The sequence below is a fragment of the Condylura cristata genome, unplaced genomic scaffold (assembly GCF_000260355.1).
Source record: "Condylura cristata isolate star-nosed mole 26May11 unplaced genomic scaffold, ConCri1.0 scaffold00028, whole genome shotgun sequence".
NCBI lineage: Eukaryota > Metazoa > Chordata > Mammalia > Eulipotyphla > Talpidae > Condylura > Condylura cristata.
The window spans coordinates 24545823-24559077 of NW_004567129.1; the positions used below are offsets into that span (position 1 = coordinate 24545823).

The window sequence follows — 13255 nt, forward strand, 5'->3', positions numbered from 1 at the left end:
ACATTCATTTCTTTGGCGGCTGAGTCAGCGATCCGACTCCCCACCCAGAGCTCTACCCCTCACTGTGGCTCCCAGTGGTTCTAGACTTTTCCATTTTTTTTTTTGACTATCCCATTTCTGAGCACATTGTAATCTATTAAATGTGAACCCCTCTCACAGATAAACATTTAGGGGTTTTCTAATAACCCTCCTCCTACGGATGTGTATTTGGGTGTTTATCATCTTTTGCTGAAACACTGTTGTGACCAACTTCTTTATACATATGTTTGGGAATTTGAGTATTTCTAAAATTTAAATACTTGGAGGTTGACTTGCAAAGACATTTTAAAATATTATGAGGGAAAAAAGGAGAAGTGTAACCCACAAAAGCAGCCCCCAAATGGGTGTAACTGTGAGCACTCTGGGGGGATCTAAGGGCACCATCTCTTACAGGTGTCAGGATGTTGGGCTGGGTCCAGAGGGTGCTGCCTCAGCCCCCAGGGACCCCTCAGAAGACCCAGATGGAGGAGGAGGAGGGCAGGCCAGAGCCAGAGCCAGAGCCTGAGACAGCGGAGGCTGCGAGCCTGGTGAGAGGAAGAGGGCGAAGAGCGTGTGCTGATCTCGCTGCTGGGGCTTGCCCCTGGGGTCAACTTCTCGCCATGGCCCTTCCACTACAAAATTTGAGTCAGAAGGAAAACTCCAGGCCCCCTGGCTTAGCACTGTTGTTATACCAAGGAGGACAGAATGGATGAGGCTTGCCCAAGGCTGACTTTTTCTATGGATAGGGCGGAGAGTAAATATTTTGGACTTTGTGTCTCTTTCCATTTCTGTTATAGTCAACGCTGCCATAGTAAAGTGGAAACAGTCACAGGCAGTATGTGAGCACGGTGTGTCCCAATAAAACTTTATTTAGAAAGACAGGCGGCTCTTTGGCTCGCTGGCCATTGCTTGAGGAGCTCTAGAATCTAGAACGAGAGCTACTCAAAGAAGCCAGTCCGTGAGCTGTTACTCCCATGGTGAGATTAGGAGCTTGCCAGAATGCAAATCTACAGTGTACCTCAGTGCAGTAGTTAGTATTTGTTTTGTAGTAAGACGTTCTCCATGAAGGATTTAGGTCACTGATCTCCTTTCTGGAGCAAGCTGCTTACTCATGGGCCCAGTCACAGTTTGCGGACTGACACGGCTTCACGGGTTACAGTTAGAGCAACATTTTTCCAGACCCATCCTGCGAGTGCCTCAAAGCTTACCAATTCTACATCCCATCTGCTCGGGAGCCTGGTGACCATCGATCAGAATTGCTGCTAGCCCCCATGTGCAGTGCTGGGAGCATGACGATGAGCAAGCGGCCCTGGCCGTGGCCAGGTCACTCACCGAGGATACAAGGAGCATTTAGTGGCTCCGGCCTTGGAGAGGCCAAATACAAGTATCACCCTGAGGACTACAGCCAGAGGAGGGAAACAGTCGTGTGAACTTTGCAGAGTGGAGCTGGCAGACGAGTGTGTCGCAGACACAGAGGGCTGGGCGGGCCGGAAGGCGGCCGGTGGGAAGGGGTCAAGAGACCGTCACTCCTGGAAGAGGAAAGCCTGTCGCTGGCTCGTGCAGGGTGCGCTTAGTAGACACCAAGCTACCAGGTGTAGGGTTTACCTCGTGTGTTTGCGTGTGCATGCGTGAGGCTCCACACACACGTGTGCCCGTACCCTTAGTGGAAAGCCTGCATGCAGGCGTGCTTGTAAGCGGGGTGCATGCAACGACATGCACGCATGTTCCTGCGTCTGCCTGCGCGCTAACACACACACAGCCTTGTGATGCTCATGCGTCAGTGAGTCTGTGGCCCCATGCGCTTGTGTGCATGCTAGTGTGTCACAGTGGATGTGGGTGCCTGTTTCGGAGTCGACGACTGCATTCACGTGTCTGTGTAGCATGCACACGTCTAAATGCCTGTATGTGTGCACACAGCTTCACGCCGTGTGCACGGGTGCACGCAACGGTTTGTGTGCCGGTGGATGCACACGTGTTCACGTGTGTATGGGTGCACGTGAGCACACACGTGTGGCCACACGCGAGCCTGGGAAGCATGCTCATCTGTGTGCATGTATTTTACCGTGCTTTGATGCACATGTGAATAAGGTGTGCTTGCAAGCATGTTTGCGTGTCATGTGCAAGTTGTGAATGTGCCGATGTTTGTGTGGGTGGGTCTGATGTGCGTGGATGTGCGTGCGTGTAGCAGACCCCGCCGAGCGTCTGTGTCTGCATACTCGCAGGCCTGTGTGTGTCCATCCATGCAGGTGTGCGCACCTCTTGCACGTGTCTGCCTGTGTAATGTCACGGCCTGTGTGCACTTGGCAGTAGGGGGTGTGGCTGCGGAGGCAGCTGAGACAGGTGGCAGTGACTGAGGTCACCTGACTGCTAGAGGGGAGTGCAAGGCGTGGCCTTGAGCAGCACAGAGAGGGCTGGGGGCTGGCAGGGTGGAGCCCGCCCCCCTCGCCTCCCCTCTGCTTGCACAGAGGTTTCTGGGTGGATAAAAGGCTCGGGGCTGGGAGACCCGTGTGTTCCAGGCAGAAGGTGAGGTACTAGGATTTGCCCAGACAGTTGTGCACACAGAGTTGTCTGCTCCTGTTTGGGGTGGGGTGTGTGAGGATCCCGGTGGGTGGGACACGGACTGCCCTCTCGTGAGCCAGGCTGGTCTTGCTGAGGGCTGACTCGGTCTGTTTGAACCCCCCAGCCACCCCAGGAGCTATTCAAGGGGGAAGAGGCAGCCACGGCCTATGCAAGCCCTCAGGGTGAGTGTGGAAGCCCCAGGCCTCCGGAGAGCCTTGGGGTGGCCTGGCAGGCCACTCCACAAAGGAGGAAACTGAGGCCAAGAGCATGGAAGGGTGGGCGCCGGGACGCTTAGCTGAGCCAAGCCGAGACCCTGCTTCTAGCTCCCTTGGGCTTCTCCCCTCCCTCTGCCTCTGATTTAACCTCCCCAGAAGGGTAGAAACAGGCTTGGCTGTGGCTGCTGATCTAAAGTGTGAGGGCTCTTTTCCAGAAATGCAGGAGGCTGCCCACACCCTGACCACATCCCTCCAAGCCCAGGTTGCTGTGGGTCCAGAAGCAAACAGGTACCGCACCCCGTCCCCTCTCCTCAGGGCCACCCCCGACACCTCAGACAGCACGCTCCCCCCAGCCAGGGAGCCACAGGGTGGAGGGAAAGGCCACGCAACTCTCAGGCTTCGGTGGACCCCGGTGAGGACCTGCAACATCTCTGGAGCTGGCTGCAGAGGGACCTTCAGGAGGGGGTAGGGGCCTCTCAGGCTCAAATGACAAGACAACAGCGAGAAACCCAGGCTGGAGCCGCCGGCTGCTGGTGTGTGAGGATGAAACGCAGGCCTGGCGTGGCCAGAGTGGCTGCTTTCCCCAAGGACGCCAGAGATCGGGAAGCTACACGCCATCTCCCAGTTGGCTCAGACGTTCCAGAACTCTGGTGCTTGTCCAAGAGAGCGCACCTGTGCTGGGGCCCTCACCCGGCAGCCAGCCTGTGCCGCCCTTATTTAGAAAATCAGCCTCAGCTGCAGGAAGCCCGCACCCTTCTGGAGCGCAGATGTCGGCCAGGGGAGCCCTGGGCGCCTTTGAAGGGGAGGCGGGATGAGAGAGCATGGATTTGGCTGCTCTCCACCCACATATCCAGTGGGGGTGCACCCAGCTTGGCCAGGCACGCTGGCCTCACCAGGGGGCGCGTCCCCTGTATTCCAGACAGGGACGTAAGGCTCAGGTGGAGATATGTCTGAAGGCTCACAGTGGTGAGATGGAGCTTTGGGGGGACAGTGGGGACCGCCTCTTCAGCCAGGATGGGGTGGAGGACATTGAGGGCTGGCTGGTGCCTTTGTCTCTGGACAGTCCCGGCAGCTGGGTGCTGACCTGGCTCAGGAAAGGCATGGAGAAGGTCGTCCCACAGCCCGGAGACAGCAGCAGGCCGGCCCGGAGCGCTGTGGGGCTGGGGACCCCGGCTCAGGTACTGCTGGGGTCAAGGGGCCGAGCGGGGGAGGCTGGAGGGAAGGCCCCGCCTCGGCTTGCTCCCCATATCATCTGTCTGCCCCCCCAGGCGGGAGCTCAGGGCCTCAGGCACTGCAGCAGGGGGCGCCCAGGTAAGGCCCAGAGGCCGGGGCCCTGGACCAAGGGAGTGTTGGGACAGGCCTGCCCCCGGGAAGGGCCCTGGGGGTGGGTCTCCCCATCTCACTGACCCGAGGCTCAACCCTGGGCTTGAGTTGGGCTGACGGGAGGCCACTGGCAGTGCTGACCACATTTCTTTATTCTCTGACCCTGCAGGGCGGGGCCATGACACTGGGTGAGTCCCCATTCCTGAGCATCAGTTTGGGAGCTCCTGAGCCTCATCTGGAGTATGTGTGGGGGGGGGGTGCAGCGCGCCCAGAGTCCAGGGCCTCGGGCTGGGACCACTGTCACCCAGGGGCAGCCTTGGACACGCCTCTTACCTCTTTCCGTTGTCACGTTCTCAGTACAAAATGGCAACGGTGGGGTTGGGCTGGCTCTGGTTGTTTGTGCTAATTATAGGGTGATGCGCTAGTGGGGGCCCCTTCTCAGGAGGGAGAGGAGGTGTGGGTGAGCTCCTCCCAGACGAGGTTCAGTGTGGGGGTGGGGGGGTGCCAGGTGGAGCCTAGAAGCGGGGCCTGCCTCTGTGGGCCTCTTGGGCGGTCAGCTTGGCCTCGCAGCTTTCCAACCCTCGGAACTGCCCAGGGGTGGCCTGGTCATCTGGGGGGCAGGAGGGCGAGGACTGAGGCAGACAGGGAGCTGTGGCTCTCGCTGAGGAGGGGCACCTGTCATCAGGAGGTGCCTCTGCCCTGCAGGAGCGCCAGGGTGGCCAGGCCCTCTCGTTTTTCAAGAGAAGCTGGAACGTTAGATTTTTATGTCGATGCCTTTGTTTGTAGATGTTGTCTAGGAATTAAAAGTTTTCAGAATACAGTGTCCACCCCCCCCCCCCGCCCCGTAAGCCTGAAGTCTCTGATTGCAAGCCCTGCTGGAAGTCCATTCCCCTATTCCGTCCTTCCTTCCCTCATCCACTCGTCGCATTGGCTTTTGTCCTGGTCACTGCTGAACGCACAGAGTGGGGGGTGGTTCTCAGCACAGTGGGGGTCAGTGAAGAGGCGAACGAATGCAGTGGACCCTGACACACTCCAGCCACTCATTTGTGGCTCCCACTTGTTCCTTCGGCCCCCGGCGGCTGTGCCCTCCCCAGGGACTCATGAAACCAGCAAGGCGCCTTGATAAAGGCGCCAGAGGACTGCCAGCCTGCTTTTGCACCAGGCCACGTGGGGACACGGGTTCCCCTGGGAACATGAAGTTTCCCAGAGGAAAGAAGGGCTCCTGGAGCCCAGATGGGTCTGGGACCCGAAGTTTGTCCAGAAGGTGCCTTGCGGGAGCAGAACCCCTTTCACAATGACTAAGACCAAAGATGGCAGCCACAGAGTGTAGAGCCAGAAATGGGTCCTTGTAAGTGTGGGTCCTCGGGGCACAGCATGGGCCACAAACCTTAAAACCAGACTGGGGTGCCCCAGTCACTGGGAGCTCCCCAGGCTACGCCGAAGCCATGTTTTCCCAGGGCCTGGCCCAGGTTTAGGGCAGACTTTGAGGTTGACAGCAGCGTCCGCCACCACCTTGGGCTCTTTGAGACTGTCTGATAGAAGGAGCCCCCCATGGGAGGGGAGCTGAAGGCCTGCAAGGGCTGGACCCGGAGACCCAGCCAGTGGTCAGGCTGAGCAGTTGACCACTGGCCCCTCTATAGGCCCAGACCCTGGCTGCTCCTATGGTTAGAGCAGAGTCTGGAGAAGGTGCTGCCACAGCCCCCTAAAACTTCAGAGGTACGTCCAGGGAAAAGGGGGAAGGGAAGCTGCTCATCTGAGAGGGTTTTGGGGGTTATGGAGAGGGCCAGTCCACTCAGCAGGTGGTCCCAGTTCTCTAGAGCCCATGGCGAGGGTGCTCGCCTCCCTGAGGGCCCTGGATGGGGTGGTGTGGACACTGGGGGCCCAGCTGGCCAGGGCAGGGGTGCACGGGGTGGCATAGCCTGTGACCTCACCCTGGCTTTTGCTCCAGGGCTGCAGAGACAAGACTGCTGGTGCTGCCTTGGGCCCAGGTACAGGGAGAGTCTCTGCGGAGGGGCTGGCTGGGCTGGTCGCGGCTGGGCTGGGGATACCACTGGGGACTGGGCATCCCCCGCAGCATCTAAGCCCTCATCCTTCCTAGAGAGGCGTTCAGTGCCTGTGGGGGTGCACTGGAGCCCACAACAGACACTTGAGGTCTGGACAAGCTCCTTCCCTTCCTGGGCCTCAGTCCCATGTCTGTCTGATGATAGGGCTACTTGGGGCATCCCCAGGGGCTCCCACTTAGTCATGCTGGTACCTGGGGTCTGTCCCCATGCCCCTGGGTCACATGAAGTCCTGTCATGCCATCTGTATCTCGCCTCCTCTTGCCACCTAGACTCCCCTGAACCCCCTTTGGAAACCAAGTCCATGCTGCAGGCGCCAGAAAGCCCCATCCTGCCCACACCAGCACCCCTGGAGCCCGAAGAGGAGCCCACACCGGATCCCCAGCCCGCTCTCCAGGCCTCTTCCCTGCCGCCCCCCAGGGACACTGCCAGGTGAGCCCCAAGTGCAGCCCCCCCACAGCAGCAGCAGGGCCTTGTCCCCGCCCAATATCCAGCCTTCACAAACTGCTTTAATAGAGGGGTAGCACTTGCACCTGGAAGAACATCCAGGGGTCCCCCACTTGTTCCCGCCTTCTCGGCACAAGCCAAGAGGATGAGGATGTTTCTCCTTTAAACACACACCGGCGAAAGCAAACCGGCATCGTGTCGTGGTCTTGCTTTCTCACCTACCAGGGTGTCTTAGAGGGGTTGACACCCGCCCGTCCGCTTCATCCCTGGGACGGCGGCTTGGTGCCCACTGCATGGACGCTTTACTAACACGCAGGCATCGGTGTCTCTGCCTTACCCGGGCATCATTTGGTGCAAGGAAAGCTGCCCGAGGAATCAGAGGGGTCAGGAGACACCTGCATTTAAAACAAGGGACGACGGTGACAGCGCACGGGTGGTGGTGATGGGAGCTTCACGGGGAAGCCAGACATTGTACAAAAATGGGGGGATTTGCATAACAAAAGCATGCAGGTGGATAGTGCTAAAGAAATAAAATCAGTGTCAGTTCCCCCACAAACCTCCCCCACCCCTGCTAGAACCCATAGTCAGGCCTGTAGGGAGTTCCTGTGGGGGTGGTGAGAGCAGGGGGTGAGGGTGGGGGTGAAGGTGGGGTGTGGGGACCCCACTGGGGTCTGTGGAGTAGCTGGAGGCTTGCCTGGGAGAACAGGGAGGGGCGGTGGGCTTAGGGTTGAGACCTGGGCACCGGTCTGCCTTGCCGCGGGCCCTGGCACAGGTCAGCTCTGGCCTCAGTTTCCCCAGAAGCGCTCTCAGCCAGGCGCTGCCTGCTGTCTGCCCGCAGGCTGGTGGCGTGGCTCTTGCACAGGCTGGAGGACGTCCTGCCGCAGCCGGTGCTCCGGGAGAAGGCGGGGGGGCAGGTGGGTGCTGAGCTCAGGGCGCGGGGCCTGCGTGCTGGTGGGAGGGTCACAGGAGCTTGGGCAAGGTGGGGTGGTCCCTGGGTGGGGTACAGCCGAGCCAGCCTGCCCAGTGCTGTGGTCTCAGGTGAAGAACTGCTGGCCCAGCTCCAACCACCAGGAGCTCAAGTTGTGGAGGGAGGAGCCTCCATGGGGGGGCAGAGGGAAGTGGGGTGCAGAGAAGGAGCCTCCTAGGAGCATCAGGGAAGGCTTCCCAGTGGAGGTGGCCTGCCAAGTTGAGACCTGAAGGGGGTACCCTGGGGATAAGCGGAGGGGGCTGGCACACAACCCCTCAGTCAGGCGCCCCGGTGGTTTCCTTCCCTTTCACCCCACACAGGAGCCCGATGCCCCCGTGAGCTGTGACGTGCAGACCAGTAAGTGGCATGAGGGTGCAGGGCAGTGGGTCTGCCCTGGACTCGCTGGGGGGCACAGTCGGGGTCTGACCTGGCTCTGCAGGTCCCGCCTCTGGTCAGCCTGGCCGGGCCACCGGAGCCCAGAGCCTAGGTGGTGTCTGAAGGCCCCTCCTAGGGGCCAGGGTGGGGGCAGGCGGGACAGGTGTGGGAGGGGACAACCCCTCCCCAGCTTCTCCCCAGAGAAAACTGTCCTGAGGCTAAGTCTGTGGTCCCCCTTTCCTGTGGGAACATGGGGAGAGGGAGAGCCCCGTTGCCCTTCAGCAGCTAGGCCTGGAGGTTGGCTGAAGAGTCTCAGACTTGGGGTGAGAGGGAAGAGGGGCTAGGCCCTTAGACGCCAGCTGGGAACGGTGTCCTCTGGTCGGTGGCTGGGCTGAGGGAGAGAGAGACACACACACCTTTTGTCCCTGCCCAGCTCCAGGTCTAGGAGCAGCCTGAGGCCAGGAGGGGAGGGCCAGGCTCCAGTATCTGCTTGCCTTCATGTCACGGCCTCTGGGAGGCTGAGGTGGACAGGGCACACCTCCGTTCATTCACTCCTTCATTCCTTCGTAGCCAAGGATCCTGAGGGGACCTGCTAGGGACCAGGCCTGTGATGAGTTCCAGGGGTGAACAAAGCAAAGTTCAGGCTCCCAGTCGTGACCCTATTCCACCCTGGACACAGGTCCTTGGCCGTGGACCTCGGGGCTTCCCCAAGCTGCGTCCACCCGTGGTGGTCTTTCTGGGCACTCTGAGCCGGCGGCCACGGCAGCCTGGAGCACAGACAGCCGTTGACTGTGGGGCTGCTCCTGACGGCGGCTATGGGAGGACACTGAGCAGGGCTTGCTCCATGCTGCAGAGGGCATGGGCACCCCAGAGTGGGCGAGTAGCGGGCCAGAGCTAGTTGTGCTGGAGTGACGAGCTGTCCATTCGCTGGGGCTCAGTACAGGAGGGGTTCCCTGGGGCGAGGCCCCACGCCCACCCGGGCTGCTGACCACGGGGACAGGCCCCAGCCCTCTTCCCCAGCTCTCTGGAAGGAAGCCGTGCTCCCAGCGCCCAGAGACAGGACCCCGCATGGCTGGGGGGTGGGCACCGGCTGTCCGTGGCAGACTCAGCCCAGGACCCGGGGATTTCTCTTCTGGAGCTACTGTGGCAGAGCCCAGATGGCGCCTTCAGACAGCAGGGGTGTATTCTCACACTCAGGAGGCGAGAAGTCCCAAGTTCCAAGTCAAAGCGTCCGGTTGTTTGGTTTTTCTGGAGTCTCTGAGAAGAACCCCTGCTCCACTTTTCTCTGGGTTCCTGCTGGCTGCTGGTGACGCCTGGCACCCCAGCCCAGCGGCCCTCCAGCCTGTCCGTCACATCACCTTCTCCTCAGAACCTACCATTGGGTTTCGGCCCCCCCCCCCCCCCCATCCACATGATCTCTTGACAGCCTTCTCTTCTGGCTCTCGGCACAGACCCTGTTTCCAAAAAAGATTGGCCATGATTAGTGGGGATCAGAACTTGGGGGACTCTGTGTAGTCTGTTAATGAGGGGGCTCTAAGGGGCTGAGATGAGTGTCTCCCCTTCTCCTTGCTTCATCCCCAGCTCCCGCTACCCACTCACTCATTCATTCATTCATCCTTCTGTCTTCCCAGCCACCCACCCTTCTGTCTTTCCCTTTGTTTCAGGGGTGTCAGCAGCTGGAAGCCCCTGAAACAAAGAAGGGAGCCGGGGGAGTGCAGACAGACACATGGATAGAAGGAAGGAAGGGGAGGGCGACCGAGGGGCCCATGGACCCCCACCCACCTTGAACAGTGGCCCCTGCTCCTCCCTTTGCTCCCAAGAGAGCAAGGGGAGCCAGAGTCACCCCTCAGAGGCCAAGGCCAACCCCTTGTGGAAGTCGCCCCAGGGCAGCAGGAGGCCTCCCTCCCAGGGCTGCGGAGAGCTGCTGACTGTCTTTGAGAAGACGCCTGCACAGCCCGCAGAGAGTGCAGGACGTGATATTCCCCTGAAGAATCAGGCTGACGCCCTGTCTCCCCCATGCTCAGGGCCCCTAGTGGACAGCAACCAACGCTTTGGTTGACATTAAAAAGCGTTAAGCCGGCCCTCCCTGGTGGCGCAACAGGTTAGGACGCAGCATTGCAAGCGAGCACAGCCGCTTCAGTTTGATCCCCGCCTCCTCCGGAGGTGACCACATGGCCCGGCAGACCTCTCCTAACCCGCCCGCTGCTCCCCTCAGCAGTGGACTTCATTCATCTGCCTGTTCTGCTCCCCACTCTGTCTCTGGTGAATCCCCTCACCGCCCCTGCACCTCTGGCCTGTACCCCAATTCTGTATGCATAAATAAATCTATAAAAATAAAATATAAAAAAAAAGGATCAAGCCTGCGATTGCCTGCTAGTATTGCTTCAGACAAGGCTCAAGGAGCATTTAGTAGGTCCCTGCTCCCCACTGTGTGTCTGGTGGGTCCCCTCACCGTGCCGCTGGCCTCCACCCCAGTCCTTCTGTGTGTAAATAAGTCAGTAAATCTTTTAAAAAATAGAAAAGCATTTAGATCTAAGGACGGGAGTGCACATGGCTGCAGCAGCGGGCTTGCCGGGAGGGAAGGCTTAGCCAGGACCCCAGCCTGGTCTGGCTGGGCTGCAGATGTCTTTGTCTGGGGCAAGGAGTGATTTTTTTTTAAAGATTTACTTATTTATGCATACAGAACTGGGCTACAGGCCAGAGGTGCAGGCGGTGAGAGGATCCACCAGAGACAGTGGGGAGCAGAACAGGCAGATGGACGAAGTACACTGCTGAGGGGAGCAGCAGGGAGTCAGGAGAGGTCTGCAGCGCCACGTGGGTCACCTCCGTGTCCAGGGATTGAACTTACACTGAAGTGGCTGCGGCTAGCTTGCAGTGCTGCGTCCTAACCCGTTGCGACACCAGGCCCATTTCTGAGCAACCGAGAGGCACTCACGGACCAGCACACCAGGGAGCAGGATTCAGGAGGCCTGGCACTGCCTCCCATGTGCTGTGTGACCTTGGGCAAGTTCCTCAGCCTCTCTGAGCCAGCTCTCTGGTCTGTGACATGGGAGAGTCCAATGTTTACCCTACAGGGCTGCCACAGAGGCATGTGAGCCCACAGGCCAGTGCGTGTCCTGGGGCCTGGATGTCTTCTGCCCTGTCAGGCTGGGATTTGACTGACCAGTGGCTGCTCGGGGTGGAGATGCCACACCCATGCCGATGGAAGCAGTCAATGCCGTGCCCACCACTGACCGCTGACCTCGGGGCCATACTTGGAAATGCCTCCTGGGGGTCAAGATCCAGAGGTGCTTATAGAGCCGGAGGAACCAGGACCTTAGTGCAAGGTCACAGGAGGCTTCCCTGGCAGGCAGGTGGGGGACACAGGGACATCTCCATCTAGAGGCCAGCGAGTGGGAGCCGAGAGGGAGACAGTGCTTGGAAAGCGGGCACAGGGGAAGCCCCCCCCAAAAGGAGTGTTAACCTGGGTCTCGGTTTGCTTCTCTGTAAAAGGGGGAATAAAATACATAAGAGGGGGGATAAAATATTCCCACCTTAGCTGGTCGGCGTGAGGACGGATTGAGTTACCACAGGGGAATCAGTGTGGCTCTGGCCGTGGCCAGGACTCCAGAATGTCGCTTCTCTTACTAGTATGATTACTGCTCCTACGGCTATGACTGTTTTACACCGTGAACAGTAACTCCCAAAGTCCAGGATAAGGGTTGAGGCCAGCTCCCACTTCGCGTCACCGTTAGTAATTGATGCTGGGCTTGGGGGCCACTAGGACCCTTGATGCTTTGGGGGGACACCTGGTAGCCAGGCAGTCTCACCCCTTCTTCTGCTCGGGGGTCACCTTAGATATTGGTAAAGATTTTAAATTATTTATGCATATAACAACTGGGGCACAGGCCAGAGGTGCGGAGGGTGAGAGACTTCACCAGAGACAGAGCGGGGAGCAGAACAAGCCGACTGATGAAGCATACTGCTGAGGGGAGCAGCGGGCGGGGCAGGAGAGGTCTGCTGTGCCCTGTGGGTCACCTCCGGGGCGGGATCGACCTCATGCTGCAGTGGCTGCGGATGGTTTCATAGTGCTGCGCTCTAACCCTTTGCACCACCAGGGAGGGTCCCCACCTTAGATACTTGATGAGATGCTCCTTACCCACTTCCGCCAAGGTCACAGCCCACAGTGTTTAGATTGTCAGGGATGGAGGACATGGAGACACGTTGAAGATTCTAGTTTCCTCTCTGAGGGTGGAACCCCTTTCTGCCATGGGGCCCCCTGAGAAGGTGCTAGGCCCTGTGAAAAAGACTCCCAGAAGCGGATGTGGTGTGCCACATCCTAGCCCCTTGGCACATTCAGGCCAGCACAGCTATTCGGCCCGGTGAACCCCAAGACCGGCCTCTGACGTTACCAGCGATGCTGTGATTACAGATGTTGTTTCTGCTTCTGCCCAGCAAGAAGGTCTCTCCCCACTGAAATAAAACCAGCTGCCGCTGAAGCTCTGTCTCGGGGACTTTAGGAAGAGGGGTGCTAATGGAAGGAGACAGGGTGACCGATGGCGAGCTTCGGTCAACACTTGCGCACTGGCCCCTGGAAACAGGCTTTCCACTGCTGGCCTGGACGCTGGCCAGGGCTGGTGATGGCCCGGGACCCCCGTGGCCCCAGAAGCCCCAGGCCGCTCTCCTCCACCCCCAACTCTGTGTCTCCTGCAGTCAGCATCCTCCCAGGAGGCCAAGAGGGGCCTGAGCTTGTCCTAGAAGACTTTGACCCTTGCTGGGAAGGGGACCAGTGTCCCCATGGTGCCGCCAGCCCGCACGGCCCAGAGGAGGCTCCGGCTTACGAAGAGGAGGACGAGGCTGCAGCAGAGACCCCCAGGTGGGAGCCAGGGAGGGTCTGACAACCGTGATGGGTGGGCACAGCGCACAGAACCCTGAACGTGTAAGAGGATGAAGTGTGGGGGCTGAGGCTGCTCCCCAGCACCCTCAGGTCCCCCGTGCTCTCCCCGTGGCCAGTGGCGGCCACTCCAGGCCATGTTTGCGTTCTCTATTTCCTCCCACAAAAGATAGCAGATCGTACCCACAACTCAGGTGCTTCAGAGAGGGGCTTGGAGACCCCCGAGTTTGGGGCTGGGAGAGAACCCCCTTCCCCGGGCCTTGCTCATTTCTGTATTGAGTCTACAATATACCCTGAGGTCTTTCGCCTTTTTTTTTTCTTTTGCCAACGTATAGGACTGTGACAGCACTTATTTATTTTTTTTAAAGATTTATTTATTTAGGCATACAGAACTGGGGTACAGGCCAGAGGTGCAGGG

At 59.2% G+C, this 13255-nt stretch overlaps 1 protein-coding gene across 1 annotated transcript in view; it reads left to right on the forward strand.

Moving 5' to 3' along the window:
• The first annotated feature begins 440 nt into the window (after positions 1-440).
• Positions 441-13255, forward strand: part of CNGB1 (cyclic nucleotide gated channel beta 1) — a 50828-nt gene continuing 38013 nt past the window's right edge. Inside the window, exons 1-11 of the mRNA XM_012730475.1 lie at positions 441-566; positions 2702-2759; positions 3008-3080; positions 3856-3970; positions 4285-4355; positions 5756-5831; positions 6064-6103; positions 6448-6607; positions 7461-7536; positions 7910-7946; positions 12657-12819. Coding sequence (XP_012585929.1) covers positions 441-566; positions 2702-2759; positions 3008-3080; positions 3856-3970; positions 4285-4355; positions 5756-5831; positions 6064-6103; positions 6448-6607; positions 7461-7536; positions 7910-7946; positions 12657-12819 — 995 coding nt within the window. The remainder of the gene's footprint in view (positions 567-2701; positions 2760-3007; positions 3081-3855; positions 3971-4284; positions 4356-5755; positions 5832-6063; positions 6104-6447; positions 6608-7460; positions 7537-7909; positions 7947-12656; positions 12820-13255) is intronic.